Below are 27,371 nucleotides of genomic sequence, written 5' to 3'. Positions count from 1 at the left end.
ACCACTCGGTGGAGACAGATACGTGTTATTTGATCATTTGTCTAAGGTTATGGATATTAGCTTTTTTTCCCAGGAGGTTTTTGGAATAACTAGTGACCATTGTGACCATGTTTTCCAAAGGCAAAAAAAAAAGCAACAAAATAAATTCATCATAAAACAACACACATTTATCCTTTATAACTGATGGGACAGGGAAGTATTTAGGATTTTCTTTTTCTTTTTTACTTGAAATTAAACAAATCAAACTGAAATGGATTAGTTTATTACATGGGGTATATAGGGTTTATTCTTTTCTTATTTTCATATAAGGTTTATTATGAGGATTGTTTATTGTACGGCGTGACGTCACGAGAGTAATTCGCCTGAACAAGCGGAGAGTACTGTGAGAGTAACTGACTTCAGTCAGTCTCCAGAGGGGCACACCGTCCTGACCAAGCGTTTACTTCTTTATTCGTTTACTGTCCCACATGAAACCCCAAGAACACCGAGGTTTTTTATACTCATCTGTCTGGAGGCTCCTAAACATGAATACAGCTAACGTTAACGCTAAGTTAGCTAGCATTAGCAGCGGGACTCTCGCCTGACACTCGACAGCAGCAACGGGATCAGAGCAGAGCCGTCCGGCTAAGAGGAGAGTTGTCTCTGGTTGTCACCACACACACATACACACACACACACACACACACACACACACACAGCAAACTCTCATTAGCCAGCCTGCTAACGTCAAGTAGCTGGCGTCCGCCTGTCAACTAAGTTGGTTACCAGCAAGGAGCGAGCAGAATTTCACGGTAAGTGAGCTGAGCAAACATTAGCCAGCAATAGCCACATGGTTTGTTGTGTTTCTTTTCTGACAGCTTGTTTTTCACAATGCTAACTTAGCTAGCTAACGTTAGCCAAGTTCATGCCAATGCTCTGTTTCTATTCAGTTTGCTTCTTGTGTGCGACGTGTTCTCAAAAATGACGGTTCTTGAAATGCGTTAGAGTTCATTGACCAGCTCGGCATATAATGTAAAAGAATACATAAATGATGCAAGCGCTGGCTAATAATTCATTGATAAGGCTGGCGAAGAGCAAAGGTATCATTGCAACATTGAATTCCCCCTGTGTACATGCCTGACATCTTTCTCTTGTCTTTCATATCTCTCATTTGTAAGCATTGCAAACAGGCAGCCAGCTGTGTGATCTGGATAACTTTGATTTTGGATCTAACCTCACTGCTTTCTATGTGTCAGAGGTATTACCACCAGCAAACAAGCCTTGTATCAACACACTGAAACTATATTGGCTTTGTAGCATAGCAAGTGAGTGCATATTATTGTAACCCTGCTGTGTGATGTAACATTAGTATCAGGTGGTGATAAGTAGGCCATTGATGCTGGTGGCGTGCTGTTTTTATTTGTAGCTTTTTCAAATTTCTCATTGCTTGTTGAAAAATTCGAATAGATAATAACCGATTTAAGGATTTACCCTTCTAGTACTATTTATTTGGGAAGTTATTTTTTTTCTTGTTGATGTTTTAACAGCAAGTTGTTTAGTATACAAAATGTGAGAAATGTAGCTAATTATAATCAAGTAATTGGTTAAAACGCAAAATCAAACATTCAACTTGTGTTTGATAGATGAAAAAACACAATAGTTTCCCCATGTAATTTCCTGAGCACCGCCCCCTACCTCTCTACCTATCTTTGACCACACTGTAAATTAGCATCATGTAATGTCGAAGTGTAGCACAGTATTCTTTTTTTTTTTAAGTTACTGGTTGTTATGCTTTAGTGGCAGTTTGGATTGTGTGTGGTGAGGTAGTGTTGTTAAGTTCACAGAGGCCAGGGGCCTGGACCTGCTGTGTCCAGTGTGAGCTGTATAGGCTACTGAAGTGTGTGTGCTTTGTGCTGGTAAATGATTGACTAGCCTGCCTTTTGCTCATTTGCCCTGTAATAGGGCTAAATTATGAGAGGCCTGTCGAGAAAAGTAGGATTGGTACCAAAGAGATGGATGGATGATGGGGGGGACAACATCCATCAGTAAACTGTGGTTGCATGTTACAGTGGGAGGCATTTTGTGTGTGTGTGTGTGTGTGTGTGTGTGTATGGTAGAGTAGAAGGGAATGCAATCATTGGGAGGCTGATGGTCATTTATAGACTCCACCTCCATTATTATTTTATTGTCACTTTCTGTAAACCCTCATAACTAATTTTGTCATTTTTAATGTTTCATAATATATCATTATTTTCCACTGGAATTTGTGCAGATGGTTGTGATGAAATAAGATCAGCTCTGTAATTCACAATGACATAAAACAAAGAAAAAGAAAAATCCTCACATTTCAGATGCTTGATCCTGTATGTATTTGGCATTTTTACTTAATAGATACATCGATTATCAAAGTGGTTGGCAAATAATTTTCGGTCGATCAGGTCATTGATTAATGGACTAATTGTTTCAGCACTAAGTGTAATTTTAAAGGCTCATTTTTCCAAACTTGCACATTTTTTATTCAATTGTAGCTTCCTGTAATACTCTTAACATGCTAAGGTTTAAAGACGTGATATAGTACATTTTATCTGTTGGTGTTGGTTATGTGTGAGAGTATAGTTAAGTAACACAATTTGCTGTCATTTCCCCCACCCCTAAGTATCTCAATGTTAAAATATTAGGCAAGACAAATTTATGTTATAGAACAAACTGGCTTATTTCGACAGCAGACACTAAAACACTGCAGAGAATGTATACACCACTTCATGACCATATCATTGGAGCAACTGAATTATAGTCAAACTTGCCTGTGTGTGTGTGTGTGTGTGTGTGTGTGGGTATGGGTATGGGTGGATGTCAAGCAAATCCTGAGGTCATGGTTGCCATTTCATTTGCTCTTTGTGTCATTACTGTGTCTGTGCATGTGTGTGTTGGTGGAGGGCAAGGCACAAGGCAGGGCGTTGTATCTTTACTAGCAGCCCCAGTTACTTGGAACAAAAGCTCTGTTGTTGAAAGATCATGTGACTGTGTGTGTGTGTGTGTGTGTGTGTGTGTGTGTGTGTGTGTGTGTGTGTGTGTGTGTGTGTGTTCCACCCTTGTCATGTGATCTGAGCTCAGGGCAGGGTCTGAGAAGTGCTGACTCGCTCTGAGAGGTTCCTTCCACCCAGGGAACAGGCAGATAGTGAGCAGGCAGGCAGAGAGAGGAGATGGACGGCCAGATGGATGGATGGATGTCAGACAGACAGAGAGGAGGTGTGGGAGAAAGTCCGAGACAGGCAGAGAGAGAGAGAGAGAGGTGCCAAAAAGTCCTGTTGCTTTCCTTCGACAAGAAAGCATCATTCTTTCATTCTCCTCTTTGTGGATTTTTTAACAGCAGCCAAGTAAAGATGCAGGCCTGCATTTTGACTCGCATCAAACTTTCTGTGGCAAGGCAAGTTTGGACTTTTCCCTTGGACTGTTTTCCCTTTTTTTAGTCTTGATGCGTTTGTTGGGATTTCATAGAGGGCAAAGTTGTCCTGTCAGGATGACTCTGCTGTATTTTGTAAAGTCGCGAGACTGCTACTGACTCACCATGAACCAGAACACCATTTGTTAAAGAATCAAGCTAGTCGTGTGCTTCCACCCTGGTAATCAAAGGTTAAAAGTGAACTGGATTTGACGCATTTGACACATGTAGCTGTAGCTCTTATCCTAGGATATACTTTAATTGCAGCAGAAATATATTCAATTCCTGGAATACCAACATGACTAGTAGCTAATTTTTAGAAGTGAAAAGGCTGCTTTTGACTTTATTTAAATATGAATTCCTTTCATTAACATGAAACTTGCTGGTAGTTTTTGAATTAACTAGTGTGTCGCAATGGTAATAGTGCAGCCTCTTGACTCATTTATGTTTGAGCTCAGAAGCGACCAGCCAGACAGCCACGTGTTCGCGGTCGTCCAGCAGGTCCTGTAATACCTGTTTGAATCAATTTAACCTGCAAGTCCTGCTTGAGAGACTCAACTGCTACCAGCTTTTGTGTGTGTGTGTGTGTGTGTGTGTGTGTGTGTGTGTGTGTGTGTGTGTGTGTGTGTGTGTGTGTGTGTGTGTGTGTGTGTGTGTGTGTGTGTGTGTGTGTGTGTGTGTGTGTGTGTGTGTGTGTGTGTGCGCGCGGTTGGCTGGGTGGGTGTTTGCGCGAACGCACATTTTGAATCTGCCTGTAGTGTGCACGTTTCATACTTTGTGATCTTGCACATTGTATTGTGCAGATTGTCTGTATTTGTCCACTGAGATGAGTTATCTTAACATCGTTAGTAGTGGAAATAAAGAGAGAACTAAATAAAAGGAATAGCATTAAAGGGAGAAAGAACATACACAGCGCTGCAATGACAGTTTATTTCCATACTGGTGTATGCCGTCATTTTAGTGCCAGATCATTCTGTTGGCCAAGTGTTAACATATAGGCACCACATACAAGACACTGCACTTTGAGTAGGGCTGGATATCGTTCAAAACATTCCAATATTGCTGCCAGTACGATACCTTGACTTCTATACCGGTTCCTGAATGATTTTTTCCAACATTACAGTACAATCTATTTTTTTTATTTTTCAGCTGCTTTACACTTATGAGACGCACACTGTAGTCAAGCCTCTCAAAATACACACACGTGACTCCCGTTGCTGTGTGTTTCCTGCATGACTCCACGACTTGTAACGTTGGACAGCCGGTCAGCAGCATTATTAGATCTCGGTACAAGCATGCTGCATGCTAATTGGCTCACTGACATTGATGAGATTTAATTCAGTTCAATACAATTTGATTTATAGTATCAAATCATAACAAGTGTTATCTCAAGACACTTTACAGTAGAGTAGGTCTAGACCACACTCTATAATTTACAAAGACCCAACAATTCTAGTAATTCCCCCAAGAGCAAGCATTTAGCGCGACAGTGGCGAGGAAAAACGTCCTTTTAGGGAGAAACCTCGGACAGACCCAGACTCTTGGTAGGCGGTGTCGGTTGGGGATGTGATGAACAGTGGCAATAATAGTCACAATAAAGATAATGGAACTATGGCTAGAAATAGTAGTTGTAGTAGTTCATGGTGTAGCAGGGCACTGCAGGGCGTTACAGGGTGTAGCAGGGTGTAGCAGAGCATAGCAGAGCATAGCAGGGCGCGGAGCAGGACAACGGTGTCAGCTGTAGAGGTGCAACGATGAATCAATTAGTTGTCAACTATTAAATTAATCGCCAACTATTTTGATAAAAGATTAATCGTTTGAGTCATTTTTTTATTAAAAAATAATAAGAGTTCTCTGATTCCAGCTTGTTAAATGTGAATATCTTCTAGTTTCTTCTCTCCTCTGTGACAGTAAACTGAATATCTTTGAGTTTTGGACAAAACAAGACATTTGAGGACGTCCTCTTAGGCTTTGGGAAACACTGATCCACATTTTTCACCATGTTTTGACATTTTTATAGCTCAAACAACTAATCGATTAATCGAGAAAATAATCGACAGATTAATCAACTATGAAAATAATCGTTAGTTGTAGCCCTAGTCAGCTGCAACCATGATTTAGGTGCCACCCTAATCCGAGGAAAACTGCTAGGTGAAATTTTCTCCTTAGGTATTAAATGAAAAGGCATTTTTGATACACTATATATATATATATATATATATATTATTTATACTACAATTTGGTCGGTGCCTTAAACTATTGAAGCTTGGTACCCAGCCCTAACTTTGACCTTTTCACTTAATCTCTTTCTGACTCTCTAATGAAATGACTTTGATGGGCTGGATATATTACAAAAACCCAGTGTGTCACAATCTCCAACTCTTCCATGAGCTTACATAATAACTTGTCAGTTTAACGGCAAAGTAACGGCACATAGTGCTGCACATGTACACATCCTTCTTTGGTTAGCCTGTGTCTGTGCCAGAGAATAACATGCATGAAACAACAGGTGAAGTATAAAATATTCAAACAGAGTTAGAATGGAAGGATAAGAAGAAATAGAGATTGGAGGGGAGTAAAGTATGTAAAGTACCTGATTTCCTGGGACTCTGGAGCAGCACATACCAGTCAGATGCCCTTCTGGGAGACATGTGGGTGTATCACATAACCCCTGCATGCATACTACAAATCTGAATTAACGCAGCCCCTCCTAAACAGAACATACAGCTGTAGATGAGTGTCTGCTCCATGCTGTTGAATAATCGAACAGAGGATTTCCATCCGAGCTGATAGCATGATGGTCTCAGTAGCGGAGGAAACACCAGCACAGCATGGCTCATCCATTATACAGCCGTTAGACTAACCGAGCATGTCACACTGACACCTCGTTCACACCATGTTCGAGGACGTTGTTGCATGGTCAGTTTGTACAAATTCAGAAATGCCCTGGATCATGCATGGAATGGCTTTTACATTAAGTGTTCTGGCTATTTTGAAATGTGTCATTACTTTTACAGTGGAACATGTGGAAAAAATGGAAGTGTCAGTGAGAGAGTTATTGTTATTTCTAATCCTTGTCTCTGTCTGTACAGAAGAATTTGAAGAATGTTGCGTGGGATTATCTTTAAGCAGAGGTTGGTCTGCCTTGGCGCTACAAGTGGGGAGATGTGCTGTGCTTGATGAGGAGAATAGAGTTTGTTCTGTTTGTGACCTTGTTCATGTTAAAAAATAAAGTGTCAAACATAGAGTTGTCCAAACCATAGTCTATATCAACGACGTTCCCCTTCCGGGATTGCTCCGGTGCCGCCGGAAATTCCGCCGGATGTCCCTCATTTCGGCCGGATGTCGTGTTGCCTTCCTCTTTCTTTGTGTTGGCATTTTAAACTCCGGTGGATTTCTGAGGACTATGGTTAACTGCTCCTCAGATCTCTGCAGGGTAAATCCAGACAGCTAGCTAGACTATCTGTCCAATCTGAGTTTTCTGTTGCACGACTAAAACAACTTTTGAATGTACACGCTTTCCACCAAAACAAGTTCCTTGCCGAGGCTATTTTGCAGCGGCACCGTGGCTCCGTCCGCCCGTGACGATTGTGATTGGTTTAAAGAAATGCCAATAAACCAGAGCACGTTTTCCTCCCTCCCGGAATGCTGTGTGGACTAGCCTGATCCTCCTCCACAGCACTGTGGAGGAAGGTCTGGCAAAGCAAGACTATCCAAACCATAGAGGTCCAAACACATCTAAAGGCAAATGTCACAGAGAGGGTAGAGAATGGGAGGAATTGGACCAATAGGAATAAGGATGCACACTTTCAGACATGTTCTCCTGATTTGTGGGAGTAGAGAACTTGCAGTGAGCATTTCAAACCCCCAGTTTACCTGATCAATCGCGGCATGAAGTGTGTTAAGCTCCGCCTCCCTTAGTTACTGTTGCTACGCCTGTTAAGCTTTCCGCTCATGCACAGCACATATGCAGTTTGTGGCAGGTTGACCATTGAAATTCTTTTCAAAACAAGGGTGCTTGATTTCAGACTGAGGTAGATAGTTTAACTGCTAGTATTTCTAGCTGGTAAATGTTGAATTGGCTGGCTGAAATGACAACTGTCGCTAGTAGACCTTTATCAGCTGTTGGTAGCTATATAATAAAGCTAATGTTACATCCGTAAAGGCCCTGGCACACCAACACGATTATCGCCCGTCGGACTGTCTGGCGAGGTCAGTGACTCGAGTCTGTTCGGTGTGTTCCGTGCCTTCATTTTGGCCGATTTGACATGTTGAATCGGAGGGCGGGCAGTCGGATTCAATGACCAATCTGATTGGTGGAGTGCTAACCCGGAAATGACGAGCGGGATGAGCGTGACTAGAGTCTCTCAAAATCTGACGAAAATCTTTTAAGCTGACCTTTGTCGATCTGAAATGAAGACAGATTCAGCAACTGCATGGCCTATTTCTCGCTTTAAATGTTTTCAGAAACACGTTTCGGTAAACTATTTTCGTAAAATATGAGATCGTATTCCGAACAAGCTGCCATGATGGGCTGGCTTTGAAATTCCGGAGAAGCCAGACCCACGCGTTCGTACCATTGACATATATAAACTGGACCAACAGATCCCGTTGCTCTGGACGGAGACCAGTGAAGGATATTAGAAGCAATTTTCCGGTGATGGCTGAGCGTTACTGCGCAGCCTCCAACTGAGAGAGATGACGGAAATGTGATGTGAGCAACCTGTCTGAAAGTTGGAAGTCTTCTGGTAGCTGTGCCAAGAGAAATCTCAATCATTCCCAGTCTTGCAGAGACGGAGAGTGTAGGTATATGTAAGGAGATAACATAGGCACAGGCTAATTATTGCTAACTAAAATGCTAGTTAACATTAGTAATTAAACTTAAACGGCTAATGTAAGTCGAAACTGCCTGCGAGCTTCTCCTGTACTATACGGTAATTCCTCTACTATGCGACAGTAAGTTGCGTGGTTATGACACAATCGTTAGCCTATTTTTACAAAAACGTCTGCTACGGAGCCATAACGTGAGGTACAAGGTAATGGAGCCTTTTATACACTGTCGTGTTTCTTTAGAAATAAACAATGGACAAATAGTGTTTAAACGCTTCAGATGTGAAGTTATTCGCTGTCAAAGTGGCGCCAAAATGAATGGCAGTCAATGGAACGCTAACGGGAGGTGATGGCTTGTTAGCATCAAAATGGCGCCATAGGAGCTACGCGTTCCGAGGAGAAGCTTACCGCCTTGGTTCGTGCAGCTGCCGGTTTTCATTTTTTTGGGCGACAATACAGATTAGCGCCGCCTGCTGTTATGGAGACGTATTACACCTTGCGCACGCGCAGAACGTATGCTCAAGTCGGCGTCGCTTTGGTGTGTTCCGAGGCACTTTTTTGACCAACTCGGGGAGGCAGTCAGTCCGACTGCCTTTTCTGCTGACGGTCAGCCGTCGGGTTGGTGTGTCAGAGCCTTTAGATGTAGAAACGTCTCTGGCTGACTTTTGAATGTCTCCAGCTGTTATGCTTTAAACGTGAACAGCTGTAGAATGATCTTAAATATGCACTTGATGGCTACATACATACATCCATATCATGCCAAAGCTGCATGTCCTGTCCTACACAAAAATCAGCATCCTCACCAGTTCATGATCCATGTAGAAGAGCATTGTTCATGTATTGCAGGGTGGAGGTAGTTAGTCCCAGTATTATAAGTAAAATGTAAGACGTGTTTTATTCTGACATGACACTGTTAGGCTGCTTAGTTTGCATACTTGGACAATCGAGACAGGTTGGATTTATGCTTTATAGTTTGTATTTTCAAGCAGTATGTTTCACTTTTAACACTAAAAAGGCCAAAAAAGACACCACTCTCTATAGTCTTTATATTCAGAATATCTGTCTGAACACAATCCCACACGCGCTGCTGTTCCAAGGAGGGATCATGTTGTAAACACTGACCAGTGTAACAATATATCAAATCCCAGTAGGTCAGTGGCCAAGTCAGCTCTTTAAAAACTGAGTAAAGGCAGAGCAGGTGGCGCATCAGTTTGAACACCGTCATGCAGTTTGTGTATATCTGTCTGCCTCTCCATGCTCCTGCATTCCCTTTGTCTTACATCCTGTTGTCACCCCGCAGAGCAGCACCGAACAGGGACTGAGGGCCCTGTGGTTCCTAGCAACTGTTACCATGGCTAGATCTCACACTGGACACTGTGTGCGTGTTTAAGGAACTCACTTGGCTTCTTGTCAGTACATTTCTTCCTGTAATAGCAGACAGGCACTTCCTGCAGAACAAAGCTAGAAGGAAAGAGATGGAAGAGATACAATAGATCCCAGCCTTTTATGAAGCCTGTGTCTAAAGCTGGGACGGCTGGAGGAAGGTTTGGGCTGGTTGCATTTAAATTAAGCCATGTGATTTTTCATTTTAAAGAGAATTGTTCAGGTTGTTAAGTGTGAGCAATGAAGATATATATATATATATATATATATATATATATATTTCTTTTTCTTTTTTTTTTTTTTTAGTAAAGCAACTGGACTTCATGATGATTTAAAGAAAAAGGTCTGACATCGTTGGGAGAAATATGTGACGTCGTGGGCTTTGCAGGAGAGGATTAAAGCACAGGGTCAGCTAGACAACAACAACTCTGGAGGTGGTAGGCATTCATTGTTTTGATCAAGGACACACAACGCAGGGCTAACATAGGGAAATAGGCAGACTCCTGTCATCGTCAAACTTGCCATAAAACTCAGTTTTGACCAATCACCGACTTTATTGTGTTGAACCACGTTTTGTTTACCCAGTGTGTCTTCTCTCTCCAGGGGGCCTTTATTCACCCAACTGGGTGAGTCCACCAGACCAAGAGGTGCTGTGGCTAATCGCCGGCTGTGACTGCTGATCCCTGAGGAGCATGAGTCATGGCCTCAGTGGTGCTGGTCGACACTGGTGGGACGGTGGTGGAGTATGTCGCAGCTGAAGAGGACCCCGAGCAGGTGGGTCAGACGCAAGCAAGAGCAAAGCCCAATTTATGCTCCTGCGTTAAGTCCACGCCATGAGTACGCACGTAGGTACCGCGTAGATACCGACCCTACACCGTAGCCTGACGTGCACCTCTCAAAAAATTTAACTACACGGCGCGGCGACGCAGACCGCAACACCTGCGATCGGTCCATTGCATTTCCCCCCCAACTCATTTCCTGGTTCTCCTTCTCCATAAACAACATGAAATCAAGGAGAGGGTTGACTTTTCCTGCTACAGCTTTCAGACCGTGGTCAGAAATAAAAAAAAAAAAAAAGTATATCAGTGACGTTAACGGTTGCACGGTTGCCCTTGGCAACCAAATTGTGACAATTGGCAACCTAATGATCACCCCTGTTTGATGTGATTTGAGTGGTGAGTGGCTTTCTATCTCTATCTGCACTATTTCTTCCCCCAAAAAGGACACAGTGAATAGGTTGGTCAACAGAACTTCAAACCATACTGGATGTTTAGTTTTGTGTGGTCTAATAGAACTCCTACCTGATGTCATCACTGGTCTCATCTCTACCTGATGTCATCACTGGTCTCATCTCTACCTGATGTCATCACTGGTCTCATCTCTACGTGATGCCATCGCCGACCTCATGTCTGTCTCATTCACTCCTTGCCTATGCTCTTCTCCACTAAGACATATTGTCAAACAAACATTATGTAATACATTTTTCATTAGTTTTACTATATCAATAATATTAAGAAATTAATCTGTTGGTATCAAGTGCCTCCCCCTACACTTCCACCTAATGTTAGCCCTACCTGTTGCCTTCCCCTGTCTTCCCTGATCCACCATCCTCACACCTGAATGAAATTAACTCACTGTTAAATATAGCAGCCTAAATTCAATTCTTAAATCAGCCTAGTGATCCTAGCATCAGATAAGACAAATATTATGCAGTAAGGTTGTGCTGCTGTTGAAATTACATTCACATTTTGTATTTTAAATATTTATATATTTTTTTTCATATTTATTTATTTTTCTTCTTGTCATTTATTGTGCATGCTACCTTATATTTACCAGTTGTTATTTTACCTTAATAAAATTGAGATATGTCATGCATGGGATTGATACCATAGGGTTTAACCAAAATCTAAATGTAGCTATCAGCAACATTTGTTTGCATCAAGTTAGCAAACACTAGCCAGTCTGTTAACATGGATATTTGCAAGCCTCCAAGTTTGGTAGCAAATCTATGCATGATTCCATGGTAAACCAGAGTTATAGCATTAGTTATGTTTTCCAGATTATTGTCATTTATTGTACATGCTACCTTATATTTATCAGTTTTCAGCTCAGCAACCTTGGTTTTGCATATTGTAAGCTAGCCGTAAACCCCCATTTGGCTGCTACATTCCCAGTGTTAGCAAACGCTAGCTAGTCCGTTAACATGAATATTTGCAAGCCACCAAGCACAGATGTCACACTTTAAATCCTACCTGTTGCCTCTCACCATCCACTTATTTAACTGCTGTCGCATCCCTTAACATGTCATCTCCTTTTCCCGCTTTCTTTTTCTAGTTTTAGCCCCAACAGCTTTTTCCATAGACAGCAACTTACTACTCGTACGCTCGTACCTGCTCACTCAGCGCTCACAGCGCCCACCCGCTCCCTCCCCTCCCCCTCCCTCTTCTATGTCAACATTCTATGATGGAATCTTATGAGACAGGGCGCCTAATCTAGCCTGTTAGTTACATATTGAAAAAAATTTTTTTTAACCATTGCTTTGGCGCCCCCCATTGTGCTGTGCCCCTATGTGCCGCACATAGTGCATTCCCACTTTTTGCGCCACTGGCTAGAACGACGAAGACACTAGCGCACAAGTATAAACCTCAGGCCACTTACATAGACTACGGCGTAAGCTCTGTGTAGAGCCCCCAGAAGCATAAATTCTGCTTAATCCGGCAACGGCAGTTTACAACAGAATCTTGCCTTCTTTTCTCATATCTGTCTTATTTCTCTTATTGAAAACTTTTTTTTTTTTTTTTTTTTTTTTTTTTGACTGCCTCGCTCTCTTTCGAACCGCAATCCCTTTCCCCTGCAGGAGGGAGAGTGTGAGGTGGACTTGGAGTTTGAAGGGGAGGTAGAAGGCGAGTGTGAAGCTGAGGAGGCCTATGAAGAAGTACAGGACAGAGAGGAGGCTGAGGATTACCCAGCAGTCATAGTGGAGGAGGTACCCGGCGCCAGCATGGCCGACGAGCAAGGTTACTCAGCCCAGGTGTTTGTGTGTGACGACGAGGCCTACCTGATGCAGGAAGTGGGCGATGAGCAGGAGGTGGAGACAGAAGGGGAGCCAGGTGAGACATGAATATTCCTGTATTCACCAGACATTGGATGTAATGTCCCCTCATATTGTTCCTTTTGGCACTGTAGGTTAGTGCATCAGATGACTCGCTCCACTACCAAACCCTGGTCGTTAAAGCAACCTCTTTTACCCAAGGTGCTGAGAAATTTGTCTCCTGTTTCTTTTTGTACATCCTGTTACCGTTGTTGGTGCACAGTTCCGTTTTCCTCTGGGTCACGACGGATTATTAGAAAAAGAGATCTTTTTGCCTGCTGTTGTACCGTTTACTTTTATGGGCTGCATGTTTCAGAAACAAGACATTAGCTCTAGACTTGTGAGAGATTTCTGATCATTTATAATTTTGCTTTAACCATCCAGCGCCGGAAATTCCGCCGTATGTCCCTGTTTTTAGGCCAGATGTCTGTTACCTTCCGCTTTCTTTATGTTGGAATGTTAAACTCTGGTGGATTTATGAGGACTATGGTTGACGACTAATGGCGTTTTTCCATTACATGGTACCTGCTCGCGTCGACTCGACTCTACTCGACTCTACTCGCCTCACTGTGCGTCCGTTTTCCATTGCAGATTTTAGTACCGCCTCAGCGTGGCTGGTCGTCATAGGGGCGCCGCAGTAAACTGCCGTGACCTAACGCGACACACACAGAACGTCAAAGGTGTTTTGTTGTTGCCACAGCCAAAAGACACATTTTGTTTCAAAAACACAGCTGGCTAAACTATTTAAAAATGGCGGGTTTGTTCAGGACACACCCCTCTGTCGCTTTCACGTCACCTTTTGGTATTGCCTCAGCTTGCTTGGAACCTCGACGGAGGTGATACTAAAAAAAGTACCTGTTAGCAGGTACCAGATACTTTTTTTTTTGTAATTGAAAACAAAAACGGCGAGTAGAGTCGAGGCGAGTTGAGCAGGTACCATGTAATGGTAAAGAACCATAAAACAGCTTTGGAAAGTACACACACGTTCCACCAAAACAAGTTCCTTCCCGAGGCTATTTTGCAGCGGCAACGTCATTGTGTCTGGCGCTTAGCGCCGCCCATGAAGATTGTGATTGGTTTAAAGAAATGCCAATAAACCAGAGCACGTTTTCCTCCCATCCCGGAATGCTGTGTGGACTCGCCAGACCCTCCTCCGCAGCGTTGTGGAGGAAGGTCTGGCAAAGCGAGACTAAGCTTTCTATAAAGAGCCATGGTTCACATTCACACAATTGAAAAGATTTTGAATTTTCAGCTGGTGCCATGGCCAGAGTGGCAAATCGATTGAAACAGGCAGTTCATTTTTCCCTGACTCCATCCTAGTACCGAATCCACCAAATCAAAATTCACTCATTGTTTTTATTACATCTTCCAACAGTATTTTTTTTTTTAAATATTGTTTTTGTGGTGTGCCTGTAGTCTGTAGTACATTTTAACACATTTCTTTAGGGATATTAGAAAGGTTAGAACATGTAATGAAAATCTTGTGAAAATCGTGTCACATGAATCTAGATAGAGATAGAAGGTCCACACATGGCTTTCATAAATTCCAACTTACAGTGTTGCTTGTGCCTGTTGTGGTTGGGCTGAAATGCAGCATATTTGTCATATGATTCTGCTGCCAGCATCAGTGTGAGGAGCTCTGGTAAAGTAGGCTGTGAGGGTTACTGTTCACACACTGCCACCTTGTGGGTATCTTTTAGACAGCACCTATTTCCTGAACAGTGATATACAGTAGGGATCCAGTGTTAACTCTCTAATCATCCCTTAATCCCTTATTAATGGTGCCTCGTGTCCAATCCAGTGCAGTGTTCATAAGTAAGAAACAGACTGAAAGACAATTTAGTAATTTGAACCACTGAAAGCTGCATTTATTCACACCGTCCCAAATGACATCCTTAAACTCCACTTCAACATAATCTTAATTAGAAGTATCTGCAAGCAGGATAAGAATTACCAGGAAATGGTTTTGCATCACTCCATATTAGGCCTGCACGATAAATCGTTATCAAATCGCGATCTTGATTCACCCCCGTTCACGATTTAAACTTAAACTTAAAATTTATGACTATATTGTAAAGACATGTTCAAGGACTTCAGATAGAGCCTGTATCAGGGCCATATTTAGTTCAATGTGTTATATGTCACTATTTCTGGTAGCCTGCTGTACTTAAATGGCCAGTATGTACTTGATTTTCTTTATTCATTGAAGCCTCCATGTTTACAGGCTTGTGGTGATGCGCAATGTGCAATAGGTGCCAAAATCTATCTAATCTATGTTTGGTACTGCCAGTTTGTTTAGTTTGGTCATGGTTCATGTGTGCAATAAACGTTACACTTCGTGAGGAAAAAAATCATGGCAGAGAATCGTGATATCAATTCTAAGCTAAAAAATCGTGATTCATATTTTCCCCGAATCGTGATATTCAGTCATCCTGAAATACACGATTGCTGTCGTTTTTTTATGTCATTTATTACATTCTGTCTGTTTAGTCTCATAGAGACAAAAAATACGACACCTAACAAAAGAACAGGTGCACAAATAAAAGAAGTTTGAAAATGCTGTAGATGTAATTACCACACTTCCACAAAAAGCATTTGTACTATAGAACGGCTAGCTGCGTGTAAAGCACGTCAGTCAACCTACATTTCTAATACTTCTGATTCTGTTTAGGAAATCAAGTTTAATGTTGCCTCCAAACTTAAATTATATTTTACACAAAGTTATAGCAGACCTAAAGAATATTTTGTAAAAAAAAAAAAAAAATTATTTGCACTTTAGTAGTTATTTAGTTAGTTGACGATAACATTTTAATTAATATCAGCTTTGCTGTGCACAGCTTACAGTATATTCCTCACAGGTGTTTTAGCATTGCAAAAGAAGCCATTTCTAATACGGAATTGATAATGACCTAAACTGTAATATATTGATCAATTTTGTTTGAGTGCATTTGGCTTGTGCAAAAATCCTAGTTAAATCAATAAAAAAACAACACAAAATAAATGCTGTGAAGTCATTCTATATCTATAGTTTAGACAGAGCAGCAAATGTGTAATCCCAGTCATTACCTAACATGGTGTTGTTCATTGTTTTCAGCCTGAACTGAAATGTCTTGTTGAAGTTTACCATTCGTATCAGTCAATTTGTTGTGCAAACTGCAACTTTGTTCTGTAATTGAAATGTAATGATTTTTTTTTCCTTCAGTGATATAATTTGAAAAACGGTGATCACAGCAGTACAGCTTTATTTGACGTACTCACTACGCAAGTGAGGGAGGGCCGGGGAGGACGAAGGAAGGATTTCCTGTGTCGGCTGCGGAGGGATACCTTTCTGACGCCGTAGTCTGTCTCGTTGAATTCGAGGAGATTTCCCATTAGCTGCGGAGTGATCTGAGCTAGTGGCTTCCTATACAATTCAGTGAGAAGTCAATGTGAATCTGCAGCAAGGGGAAAACATGGCGACTTTACAGCATGAGGGTCACGAAAACCAGCTCGATCTACTCATCAGAGCCGGTAACGTAGCTCTATGTACTTATAACCTCGATCCGGGAGCTCACTTTAATGTACGGGTTGTGTTTTTAATCTCGACAGCTGCGCTTCAGTCCGCTGAGTAGTGTGGTGAAGTAATGGAGGGCAATCAGGAAGTGATCACCTTGGTAGCAACCTGCATGGCGTTGCTACACGGTGTACCGAGCCGGTTTAAGAGGTGAAAAACGTTCGCAGAGCTTGCCAGTCTGCACAAGCAGATCGCTATCTGCACGAAGTGTGTTTTGCATGTCGGAGCCGATTTTTTTTTCCCACCGCAGCGCGAGTTGGAATAACGGTTTGCAGATGGGGCTCTGCACAACCAGGAAGTGCAAAGATGTTGTCTCTCCTACGTCTTTGCCACGCTGTCTGAGTCGGAAGGACATGTGGGTTTATTTTTAGTGGCATTAATTTGGTACACACTGTCAGTTATCACCTCTGGTGTTAATATGGCTGACGTACGTAGTATTTAGCTGTGGCTGTCTTAAGTTGGTTACGTTTATAGGAATTGTGTGCAATAACAGTCTTCACACATGGTCCCCGAATAACAGTCCAAGCAACCTATTACTGAAGAGTAAGCACCGTAGTATTGTATTTCTGTGAATTTTAGGTGCGGTGGGCACATGTTGACCCAGTTTTCCGATGTCAGAGATTTTGATAATTGTGTCGTGGTTTCCGTGATCGTGTTGTGCAGCTGCTGATTGAAGCGTGGGATGGCCTGGCTCACTCGCTTTCTTCCCTGTAACGTTGTAGTTGTTTCGAGTGCGGCTTCAGCCTTCGACCACATTGACCCGCAGGTTACACTTTTTGTGTGATTTTTCGCTCGCGTCTTAACAGTTTTTTTGTTGATGAACAATGCCTTGTAAAAACACTTCGTCGTTTCCACCTCTGTTTTTTTTTTTTTGTGTGTGCAAATTTCAAAAGTATTTTTGTCCCATTTCGATGGCGGAAGCATTGTGTACGGAGAGGGCGTGGTGTGTTGTTGACGGACTTGCCCCGTACCAATAGCATGCGCGCTGGTTTAGAACGCAGCAGTAGTCCAATGAGATTTAACCTGGGGCGGGCTGTTAGGCGGAGAATGAGCCAATAGGAGGCGAGGCGGTGGTTGAGTGACAAGAGGATTTGTGAGCTTCTTCAAAGAGAACTGGAGGGAAAGGATGAGAACTGTAAACACGGAAGTCATCAGAGGCAGCACTACTTTTTGTCGGACTTGCTGCCATTCTTGGCGCCGTTACATAGTAGTATAGCTTCATAATAGGTGTTTTCCTAACTTGTGAAAACATTTTGAATGCTTTTATTATATGCTAACCACACGTAAGGCACATTTGTTTCACCATTCTTTGTTTTGTAATGTTTTAATATTCAGTAATTAAGGACAGATCAAAACCCTAACATTTTGGACAGACTAGAAATGGCCATAGTGTCTATACTGTATGTGGTTATGTAGGTCAAGCCAAGCTGCAGCTCTCTGACCTGACACCTTTTTGGTGGTCTTATTACAGCACAGCTGCCGGCTTTCAAGGGCAGCCTGCTAAGCTATAGGGTCTCTGCTGTGACGGCTACGAGCATGTCCTGTTTGTTTGTAAGAGGGATTGAATGAGTGGGACAATCTAAAGATAGCCCATGTCTCCCCTATGCCGTGCCTGTCGCCTCCAGTGAGATAGCCAAACATGGACAGGGCGGGTGTAACGGGGGTCTCGTTTCCCACCAGTGATTGACACCGACAGCAGGTGTCCTCCTGGGTTCCTTCTCAGGCTCCCAGACGGGGCCCCGTACCATTTCCATTGCTGAATCCCTTTTTCATTCAAACAGCAGTGTCCCTTGCCGTGTCTTTCCATATTTGAGATAGTAAATAAGGACCACGTTCCTTATGTCACTCTTCAGTATCGTGAACCAAGCTTGGTTTCTTGCCCCATCTAACAGAAGCCAAAGGTGCAAAAACTAGTTAAACACAGAGGCATGATCATGAAGACATTTCCTACTGTGAAACTTGTACTTGACATCCAGTCATATTGTGCCTGGATCAGAGTGAATGTGTTGTTTACCGAAATTGATATAACATTTTGGCAATTTGTCTTCACTAGGGGGCGCCATATAGTTCCATTTTTATGCAGCACACAAACACAGTGTTGGTAGTGTGATAGCAGTGACAAACAGTTGTTAGTAGTATTTTAGTATTTTTTTCCTTTTGGGAAATTATTACATTAATATAATAATATAATGTACCTTAGCTTAGATATGGGAAAGCAAAGTGTTGTAGTATTGTCCCAGAGCAGCACACTGGTTTTCCCTGTGGGAGTTGATCAAGTGTAACTCGTGTAGTTTAGTAAAACACTCCACTGGGCTCAACCAGTTAACTTTTCCTTAAACTATTTTGTAATTGATTCTGTGTGTGTTTCAGTGGAGGCTTCTGTCCATGGCACCAGCGTTCACTGCTCTGACAAGACCTTTGAGGCTGCAGAGGCTCTGCTTCGCATGGACTCACCTTCCAGCCTCAGAGAGGACCGTAGCCCAGGTAACGCGCACACTAACTCGCCGGTATTTTACGTTTCATCATTACCTCAACATAATTGTATTCATCTGTATGGTGGCGTGTGGTTAAATATTAAATGCGGTTGGGTCTTTTATCTGGAGTTTGAACAGCTGAAATATTCTTTAAAGCTACAAAGTGAAGTTTTGCGGAGGTTTCACAGCCCCTACGGAAAATCATAGGAATTCTATGGATTGGGTTTTCTTAACCTTAAGAGCATTAGTTAACCCAATAGATTCTGGTCAATGCTGAGCACCTGGTATAAGGGACCAGCATTATGAAATAAACCTTGTTAAACTTTTAACTTTTCCATCGGAAACTTGACTCTAGAGCTGCAACAATTAACCGATTAATCGATTAGTTGTCAACTCTTAAATTAATCGCCAACTATTTTGATAATCGATGAGTCGGTTTGAGTAAATTTTTTTTAAGACAAAAGTAAAAATTCTTTGATTCCAGCTTGTTAAATGTGAATATTGTTCTAGTTTCTTCTCTCCTCTGTGACAGTAAACTGAATATCTTTGAGTTGTGGACAAAACAAGACATTTGAGGACGTCATCTTGGGCGTTTGGGGAAACGCCGATCCACATTTTTTCACCATTTTCTGTCATTTTAGAGACCAAACAACTAATCGATTAATCGAGAAAATAATCGACAGATTAATCAACTATGAAAATAACCGTTAGTTGCAGCCCTACTTTACTCTGTAAGCTCTAATGTACTAGTGACCTTTCTCATCAACCAAACCGTTAATACAACTTCACAATGCCGTTTCAAAGCACAATTGTAACTCTCGCCTCTTTGAATTCCTCCACCCAGAAGCTTTTATCCCGCCTTGCATTGCGACGCCAGACTTCCTTCACGCCGCCATGCGTCCCGACATGATTACAGAGACCGAGGTGGAGATATCGACAGAGGAGTACTGCGAGGAGGAGGACGATGATGAGAATATTGGCACCATGATGGAAGACCCGGAGCCAGACTACGAGCCCGTCAGGAAGAGGAGAGGTAGACCCAAAGAGCTTGTCGTTTTTTAGTTTTCTGCTGTGGAAAAGCACACAAAAGTGTTTTTTTAAAACGTTATTTCATGCAGTTGTAGGCCCACTATGAGCACCATGTTGTGCAGTGTGGGGAGTTGAGCTTTGGAAAAAGGCAGAGCTGTTTTGTAAACAGTTTTATATGGGAAACATCTGGCAGCCCTGTGATTAACCTTACCTCACAAGCCCAGGCCTCAAACCTCAAACCAACACTCACTGCTATTGAGATGATCCAAGAGCACCACCTAGTGGTAGACTCAACCGCAGAAGTCAGTGATTCAGCTTATTACAGCAAACGATGAAGTCCTATTTGTAATGTTTCCTTGTTACAGCTGGACGGAAGCCAAAGACGCACCAGTCAGCTATTTCCAACGGCTCACTGGACCTGGGCATCAAGAAGAAACCAAGAGAAGGCAAAGGTACCCAACAGTACTACTGTTACCGGCTCTGATAAACATGGATGTAGACATACATATGCTGCCATGATAATGTGCAAAGCACCGATATATATATATATATATATATATATATATATAGTTACTATTTAGCAGTGCATCAACTTTGCTTGATATCCAGCAGGAAGCACCACCTACCTATGGGAGTTCCTGTTGGACCTCCTCCAGGACAAGAACACCTGTCCCAGGTACATCAAGTGGACCCAGAGGGAGAAGGGCATCTTCAAACTGGTCGACTCAAAGGCTGTGTCCAAGCTGTGGGGCAAACACAAGAACAAGCCAGACATGAACTATGAGACCATGGGACGGGCACTCAGGTAGGCGTGAGGCTGTGAGTCTGTGTGTCTGTTTCATTGTTTTTAGTTTTTTTTAAAGATATTTTTTTTTGGGCTTTTCCGCCGTTAATCGACAGGACAGCTAGGTGAGAAAGAGGAGCGAGAGGGGGAAGACATGCAGGAAACCGTCACAGATCGGATTCGAACCCTGGACCTCTGCGTCAAAGGATACGCCTCTCAGTATATGTGCGCCCGCTCTACCCACTGAGCCAACCCGGCCACGTTTTCCATATTTTTTTTTAAATTGATACCAATAAACACATCGCGAAAGGCAGCGACATATCGCGAAAGACACTCAGAGATTTTTATGTTAGTTGAAAGAAAATATCAGTAGAAAACGGCACTTTAAAATGTTAAACTGTCACATCACTTTTGTGACAGTTTAACTGTTCAATTCAGTTCAATTTGTTCAATAAAAGAAATTATTTCCTTTCATTTGTTTTAAATTCAACATTTGTTGTATCTTAGCAGAACACTGAAAGCAGCAGAAATGCAGAACAGTACACTTTAATATCTGTTTATCTCAGGAATATCGTTATCGCGATGTCCAACGTTATCGCTTATTTTCCTGTGTGTGTGTGTGTGTGTGTGTGTGTGTGTGTGTGTGTGTGTCTCTCTCTCTGTAACCATCCTGATTGTCCTTTCCCCTCAGATATTACTACCAGCGCGGCATCCTTGCCAAAGTAGAGGGCCAGCGGCTGGTTTACCAGTTCAAAGAGATGCCCAAAAACATAGTCATCATCGACGACGACAAGGCGGAGATGCCCTACCCCGACGACCTGATGGGCTCCGAGAGCGCATCCTACGAGCGCGTGGCGCCTCCGTCAGACATGCTGCTGCAGGATGCCGAGCTGTCATCCTCCAAGAAGCCCAACATCCTGCGGGGCGGGAACAGGGCCAACGCGGCCCACCCTACTGTCGCCGCTGGCAGCAGGACAGTGGCAGGAGGCGGCGCAGCAGCAGCGATGGTGGCGGGGATACAAAGGATAGTGTCTGTTTCAGGAGCATCGGATGGGAGTCAGATCCAGCAGTCGCACACGGCTATCATCCCTACCGCCACCGGGCCCAGGTTAGACTCCTGCAGAGACATGAGGACTTCCAGCTAAATGCCAGTCCCTCCAGAAAAACACGATTATGCGATCGCATAAATCAATGCATAATCAGCCAAAGTCCACATATTTATGCGGGGGCCGCATTTTTTCAAATACGCCGCACTTTCACCGCATAAATTGCAGATTTCCGCGCCAAATATGCGGGGCTTGATTGATTTCATAATCCCCGCATTTTCGTTGCAAAAAAGTCACATATATCTCAGCAGAAAGTTGAAAAATGTTGCGTTTACTTCACACAAGAGCAGCCATTTTCCCCTGCTGCCATGGGAACGTTATGAAGTGACGTAATTATGCGACTTGAACATCATCGAAAAGCTGCAAACCCCGCGATGAAGCCATGATGAAACCGCAGTTTTTGCAATTTCATCGCATAAAATTGCATAAATATCCCGCATATTCCATCGCATTTTTTAAGAAAACATGCCGCATAATCAAGGATTTTTGCCCGCAACAATCACAGAAAAACTCATTTTTCTGGAAGGACTGAAATGGGGTTCCCGTATTAGCAGTTAGGGCTGCTCGACTATGGAAAAAAATATAATCACGATTATTTCGGTCAATATTGAAATCACAATAATTTAACACGATTACTCGTTGACTTCTGGAAAGATGTTGCAATTATTGAACTTAAAAAACAGTGAAAAAATAAATAAATCAACAGTAAAAAAAAAAAAAAAACATACGTGGCCGGGTTGGGGCAGTGGGTAGAGCAGGCGCACATATACTGAGAGGTTTATTCCTCGACGCAGAGGTCCAGGGTTCGATTCCGACCTGTGACGATTTCCTGCATGTCTTCCCCCTCTCTCTCTCTCTCCCCTTTCTCACCTAGCTGTCCTGTCAAATAAAGGCGGAAAAGCCCAAAGTCTTAGTACTTTTCCTATTTAAACTTCATTTTTTCATTCAGAACACAAGAGAAAATAAGAGTTACCTTGCAAAACGTAATGAGCTAAATAATTGTTTTTCTCGATTATTCTGTTTTTGTGATCATTGGGAGCCGAAATCATAAGCCCTATTAGCAGTGCTAATGCAAACGGTGCCATATTTTCCCCAACAGAAAGTATTGACTTTTGACTCGGTGTGCTGTCTTGCTGTCTCATTTACAGGACGGTGCGGGTGGCAATGCAGGTGCCTGTCGTCATGACAACCTCACTGGGTCAGAAAATCTCCACTGTTGCCGTGCAGCAGCCCACAGGGACAACGGGGGCCGCCGGCCACACCACCCTCCTCACCAACTCTTCTGCCGGGAACGCCAACTCGCAACAGAAGGTGTGCACGCCTGGAAAGTGATCCGCTGACACAGCAGGGTATCTGCAGGTCACGCCTGCAGATACAGTGTACCAGTGTCTATTTTGGCAAAGACTTAAAGGAATTTTTGAATGCATCGTCTTTTAAGAATTCTTGCATTCATTTTCTCCTGCTTATCCAGGTCCATGTCGCATTCATTTAATTCAGTAGATAATGAGAAATGATTGTTATATACTGCTGGAAATGTCTTGTTTTCCATTATACTTCATCATACTTGTATGATTGTGAGACCGGTATTAAAATGCATGGCATGTGGTATTAAACAGGTCTTAATATTTGTCTTAAATTTAAGTTTGCGAACCCAGCAGAATTTCTGTACGGGCGTATAGATGTTGACATACAACATTCTTGGTTTGTAGTCTTTCTTTAACTTTCATTAACTTTTTTTTTTTTTTTTTTTTTGTATTTTGGATAGGTTGTGATCCAGACCATCCCCACCATGATCCCAGCCACAGCCGAGAACGGGGACAAGATCACCGTCCAGCTGGCCAAGATCATCACAATCCCGGCGCACCAGTTGGCTCAGTGTCACCTCCAGACCTCCGCGGGCTCCAACAAGCCCGGCGTCGGGGGCTCCCCAGCAGGCATCAGCCTCCTCGGGAGCCCCCTGACGGTCCGGGCCCTCGCGCCCGTCAACGTCGGCCCGGGAACGCAGGTGATGAGACTCAGCGTGCCCACGCAACCACAGACTCTAGTGGTGTCGCAGGCGGGCAGCGGGGCGGGGGTCGTGACGGTGTCGGCGGCCAATCACGCGATGGCGTCGGCCAATCACGCGATGGCGTCACACCCTCGGATCATGAATTCCGTCATGGTCAACGGCTCGGAGCTCATGATAGGAGCGCCAGCAGCCGGAGGAGTCACAATGGAGAAGCTGAAGGCCGCAGGCGTCCAGCTCCAAACCGTGCAGTTGCCGGTGACAATGGCCATCCAGAAGAACCAGGGGAGCCCCAAAAGTGTCCCGAACGTCCAGTCAGATGCCGTGGACGCTGAGGTGGTTATCAAACTGCAAACGCCTGACGTGGCGATGAAGAGCGAAGAGCCCGAGTGTTGAAACGCACCCTATTTCGGCGGGTTAGTTTGTACATGTCTGACGTTGTTTTTGCTCTTGTAAAAAAACCAGCAGCAGTCTGTGAGACTTTAAAAAAAGACTCCCGAAAGGCCTGTTTTTAGCCCTGAACCTGTCTTCACATCTTCCCTGTCGTTCCCAGAACTTTACTGATCCACGCCGGTCCTCAGCAACCACACTGAAACCTCGCCCAGTGTCGTGTACGGAGATCAGACTGTACTGTACTCAACCTAGGAAAACACACAGACCTTAAAGGGACTTGTTGGGAAAGGTAAAGGGACCAACCTTGATCACTACGATGAATGGCTTCTCAGTGGATCGCCATCACTGACTTCCGTTGGAAGGAAATTACCTTTTTTAAAATACAAAAAAAAAAAAAAAAAAAGAAGCTGAAACACTACAAAATGAGGCAAATAATTACAACTAACCAAACTATAAAAATACACAGTTGGGGGTGTAATTTAGAGACCATTTGTTTATTTCTTGGCTCTACAGATTATGCGAAAACCAGCAATTTATTCTTGTTTTTACTTATATCACTGTGCAGATCAAGTATGGCTGGTGCTACGTGAGTGCTAAAGAAAGAGACAGTGGAGCTGCGAGAAGCTCTCAGAAGGAACATTATCAGACAGAAAACGGTCATGTATGTACATATTTATATATATATATATATCTCTATCTACTATATACAGTTTACGGAGCTAAAGTTAACAGGACAGCCTTAGTTTTTTTTAATTTTCACTTTCTTTTTCATGTATTGTCTGAACAGTAAGCTGAAATTTTGTTTTTGTGTTTTGATACCTTGTACCAAGCACAGTATTATTGAAACTAGTAGAACTAATATTTGTAATATTATTAGTTCTTTTTGTCACTATCGGGCTGTTCGCCAGCGTCTGGGGAAATGTCAAAGTTTGAATCTCGGACTTACTTGACTTAAGGGTCTTGGCTATTTCTCCATTTTATTTTATTTTTTTTGACAAATGTTTGCTCTTTTCACAAGCCTACATGGAAATGCAAAGAAATGTGACTCAGAGCTGATGCATGCTGCCATCTCTTGAAAAAATAATCCAAATGCAATGAAAATCTTAAGTTTATGCAATATGGCTGCGAAAAATATAAAACCACTATGGATCCCAGGTCACTTTACTTAAAACAGAAGGTCAATTTGCCAGCATACATGTTTTTTTTGTACTGCCTTTTTGGCCCTGCCCCCTTACATTTCAATATTTTTGTCTAAAGAGGAAAGATGGAGAGAGATGTTTGTGTTCAGACTGAACTGTTTGTATATTCAACATTTGAAGTATATTCTATTTTCTTGTACTCTTGTTTCAAAGTGTATTAAAGTAGATTTTACTGAATATAAAAAGACATTTGAAACCTTTTTGACCCATTTGAAAATTGTGTGCTGATTTTACACTACTGCATTTGGCTAGCTTGTGAATGGGATGGAGTCACTTAAAACTATTTTGAGTAAAGTTTGTCCAACCCTTTTAAATATCAACAATTCTGATCAAATCAGAAGCGTGGTCTAGATTTGGAGGTTACTTACAATATAAAACCAAATCCGATTTGGCAGTAACCTAATTTTTTTTAAGTAGCAATAACTTTTGTCCAATGTATCAAACTCGCTGAGTGCAGACTGTTTCTGTGGTTATTTAGCACGTCCTGCCACCCGGTTGCTTCAGATTACACAATTTATTTCATTGATAAGGTAGACAAAGAGAAATGGGGGTGGTATCCAGGCGTGCTGTAGCTGAAAAGATGCTCATGAACCGGTAACAATGACTAGTTCTGTTAAAATTAGGATTGGGCATTGAAAACAGGTTCCAACTTGGAGTTGTTTGAAAAATAGACCAACAGCTGACTCCGGAGGTAAAAATCCCATTGATTTTCTCCATAAGGATTTAGAATATCAGTCATAATGTCTAAACCATCCGAGGTAGACTGACCCAGAGCTACGAGGTTGTGAAACCAAGGTTTCTCCTCCTGTAGAAGCTAGAAGTCCGTATGAAATCAACCTTGTTTTAAGAAAAACATGTTTTATCCGCGATCATATGGCGAAAAACTACACTACCCACAATCCTAAGAGTAACAGCAATGTCTCTGATTGGTCCAACTCGCTGTTGCCATAGAAATGTTTACCGTACCCGCGAACGGCTAGAGCGAACTTGTACCATTGAAGTCTATGATAGTTTCTGTACACGGTCTTGTACCTTTGCCTTTTTTTTTTTGCCATTTTCGAAATGTTTTTTGCAATCTACTTTTGCGGGACATTTAAAATGTGTTTCTGCATCACTTATACTGTAAGTTGAGCACATACAGTACAATGTCTCATCATATGGTACACTGAAGCTTTAGTGCGTAACTTTTTGATATTAATGAACGTCCGTTACATTCAAGCCATTGCCAAATGAGTTGCTACAAAGCTAATTAAGACTATCGGCTCCACACAACTCTCTCTGGATTTCTCAGTATGACTACGTTCAGAAGATTGTGGCGTCCGGCGACTTTCGCGCGCAGTGTCCTCCTTGGCTACTAGCAACTCTGTGGGGGAACGTGCGTGATCACGGAAGGCTTGTATGATGTGGACATGCTGACAGTGGCGTTGTCATTACTTAGAATTCCTCCTCGGGGGGTGACAAACTATGCACTATAGCTTTAAAAGAGGAACATGAACAGTACCTGGTAACATGGTGCTGCTGATGCTGTATACTACACAGTATCAGCAGCACCATGCTTCTGTGGGAAGCTAGTTGGGGAACCCTACTGTATAGTATAGGGTGAACTTAATTTCCCATCCATATAGCAACAGTTCTGCCAGTCTTGACTCTTCTGTTGGTACAGTATGTCCAGTGTACTGGATTGTTCCCATGATGAAACGTTCACAGTTCAGAAGTGATGTGGTAATATGTGTCTGTAACGTTAATGACGTTCTAACGATTGCTCCACATTCACATGCTGTGTCTGTGGTTGTCATTTATCATACCGGTTGGTTCTTTTGTATTTGTATTTGTATTGTTGATACCAATGTTCAGACGTCAGTTGATTACATTTAGCACTGAAAAAACTAATATTTGAGCTGTAGCTGAAAGGATACTGGAGTTTGCCGTGTAATTAAACAGTATGTACAGTATATATAAGCACGACATTAACATAGTTAGATTTTTACTCATTAGGCACCCAAATTCCGAAAAACATATATCATGGGTCAATGGAATTTAGTTTGACTAAATAGAACATGCATTTGGAAATTGAACAGCGTGGTGTCTTGGGCACTGCCTCAG

General features: G+C 42.6%; 1 protein-coding gene across 7 annotated transcripts; it reads left to right on the top strand.

Moving 5' to 3' along the window:
- Positions 1-394: 394 nt before the first annotated feature.
- On the top strand, positions 395-25,467 carry LOC116039540 (ETS-related transcription factor Elf-2). Of its 7 annotated transcripts, none has more exons than XM_036000660.1 (10): positions 395-791; positions 10,239-10,408; positions 12,492-12,744; positions 18,649-18,762; positions 19,597-19,785; positions 20,147-20,233; positions 20,391-20,586; positions 21,257-21,673; positions 22,820-22,982; positions 23,437-25,467. In XM_036000660.1, the coding sequence occupies exons 2-10, from the start codon at positions 10,334-10,336 to the stop codon at positions 24,070-24,072; spliced, it is 2,130 nt and encodes a 709-aa protein (XP_035856553.1). In that variant the 5' UTR covers positions 395-791; positions 10,239-10,333; the 3' UTR covers positions 24,073-25,467. The 7 variants fall into 7 exon arrangements, with proteins under 7 accessions (XP_035856553.1, XP_035856555.1, XP_035856554.1 ...); XM_036000662.1 differs by lacking the exon at positions 395-791 and adding an exon at positions 3,094-3,405 and having other exon boundaries at positions 10,238-10,408; positions 19,600-19,785; XM_036000661.1 differs by lacking the exon at positions 395-791 and adding an exon at positions 3,094-3,405 and having other exon boundaries at positions 10,238-10,408; positions 20,394-20,586.
- Positions 25,468-27,371: the final 1,904 nt, after the last annotated feature.

This window comes from Sander lucioperca, chromosome 4 (genome assembly GCF_008315115.2).
Source record: "Sander lucioperca isolate FBNREF2018 chromosome 4, SLUC_FBN_1.2, whole genome shotgun sequence".
NCBI lineage: Eukaryota > Metazoa > Chordata > Actinopteri > Perciformes > Percidae > Sander > Sander lucioperca.
This window is presented reverse-complemented; position numbering and strand designations above follow the sequence as displayed.

Excerpts from the sequence above, each read along its gene's own strand:
- LOC116039540 (XM_036000660.1), top strand. The coding sequence starts at position 10,334 with ATGGCCTCAGTGGTGCTGGTCGACACTGGTGGGACGGTGGTGGAGTAT. Across the intron at positions 18,763-19,596 it reads CAGAGAGGACCGTAGCCCAG|AAGCTTTTATCCCGCCTTGC; the intron begins GTAACGCGCACA and ends TCCTCCACCCAG. Across the intron at positions 20,587-21,256 it reads ACCATGGGACGGGCACTCAG|ATATTACTACCAGCGCGGCA; the intron begins GTAGGCGTGAGG and ends CTTTCCCCTCAG.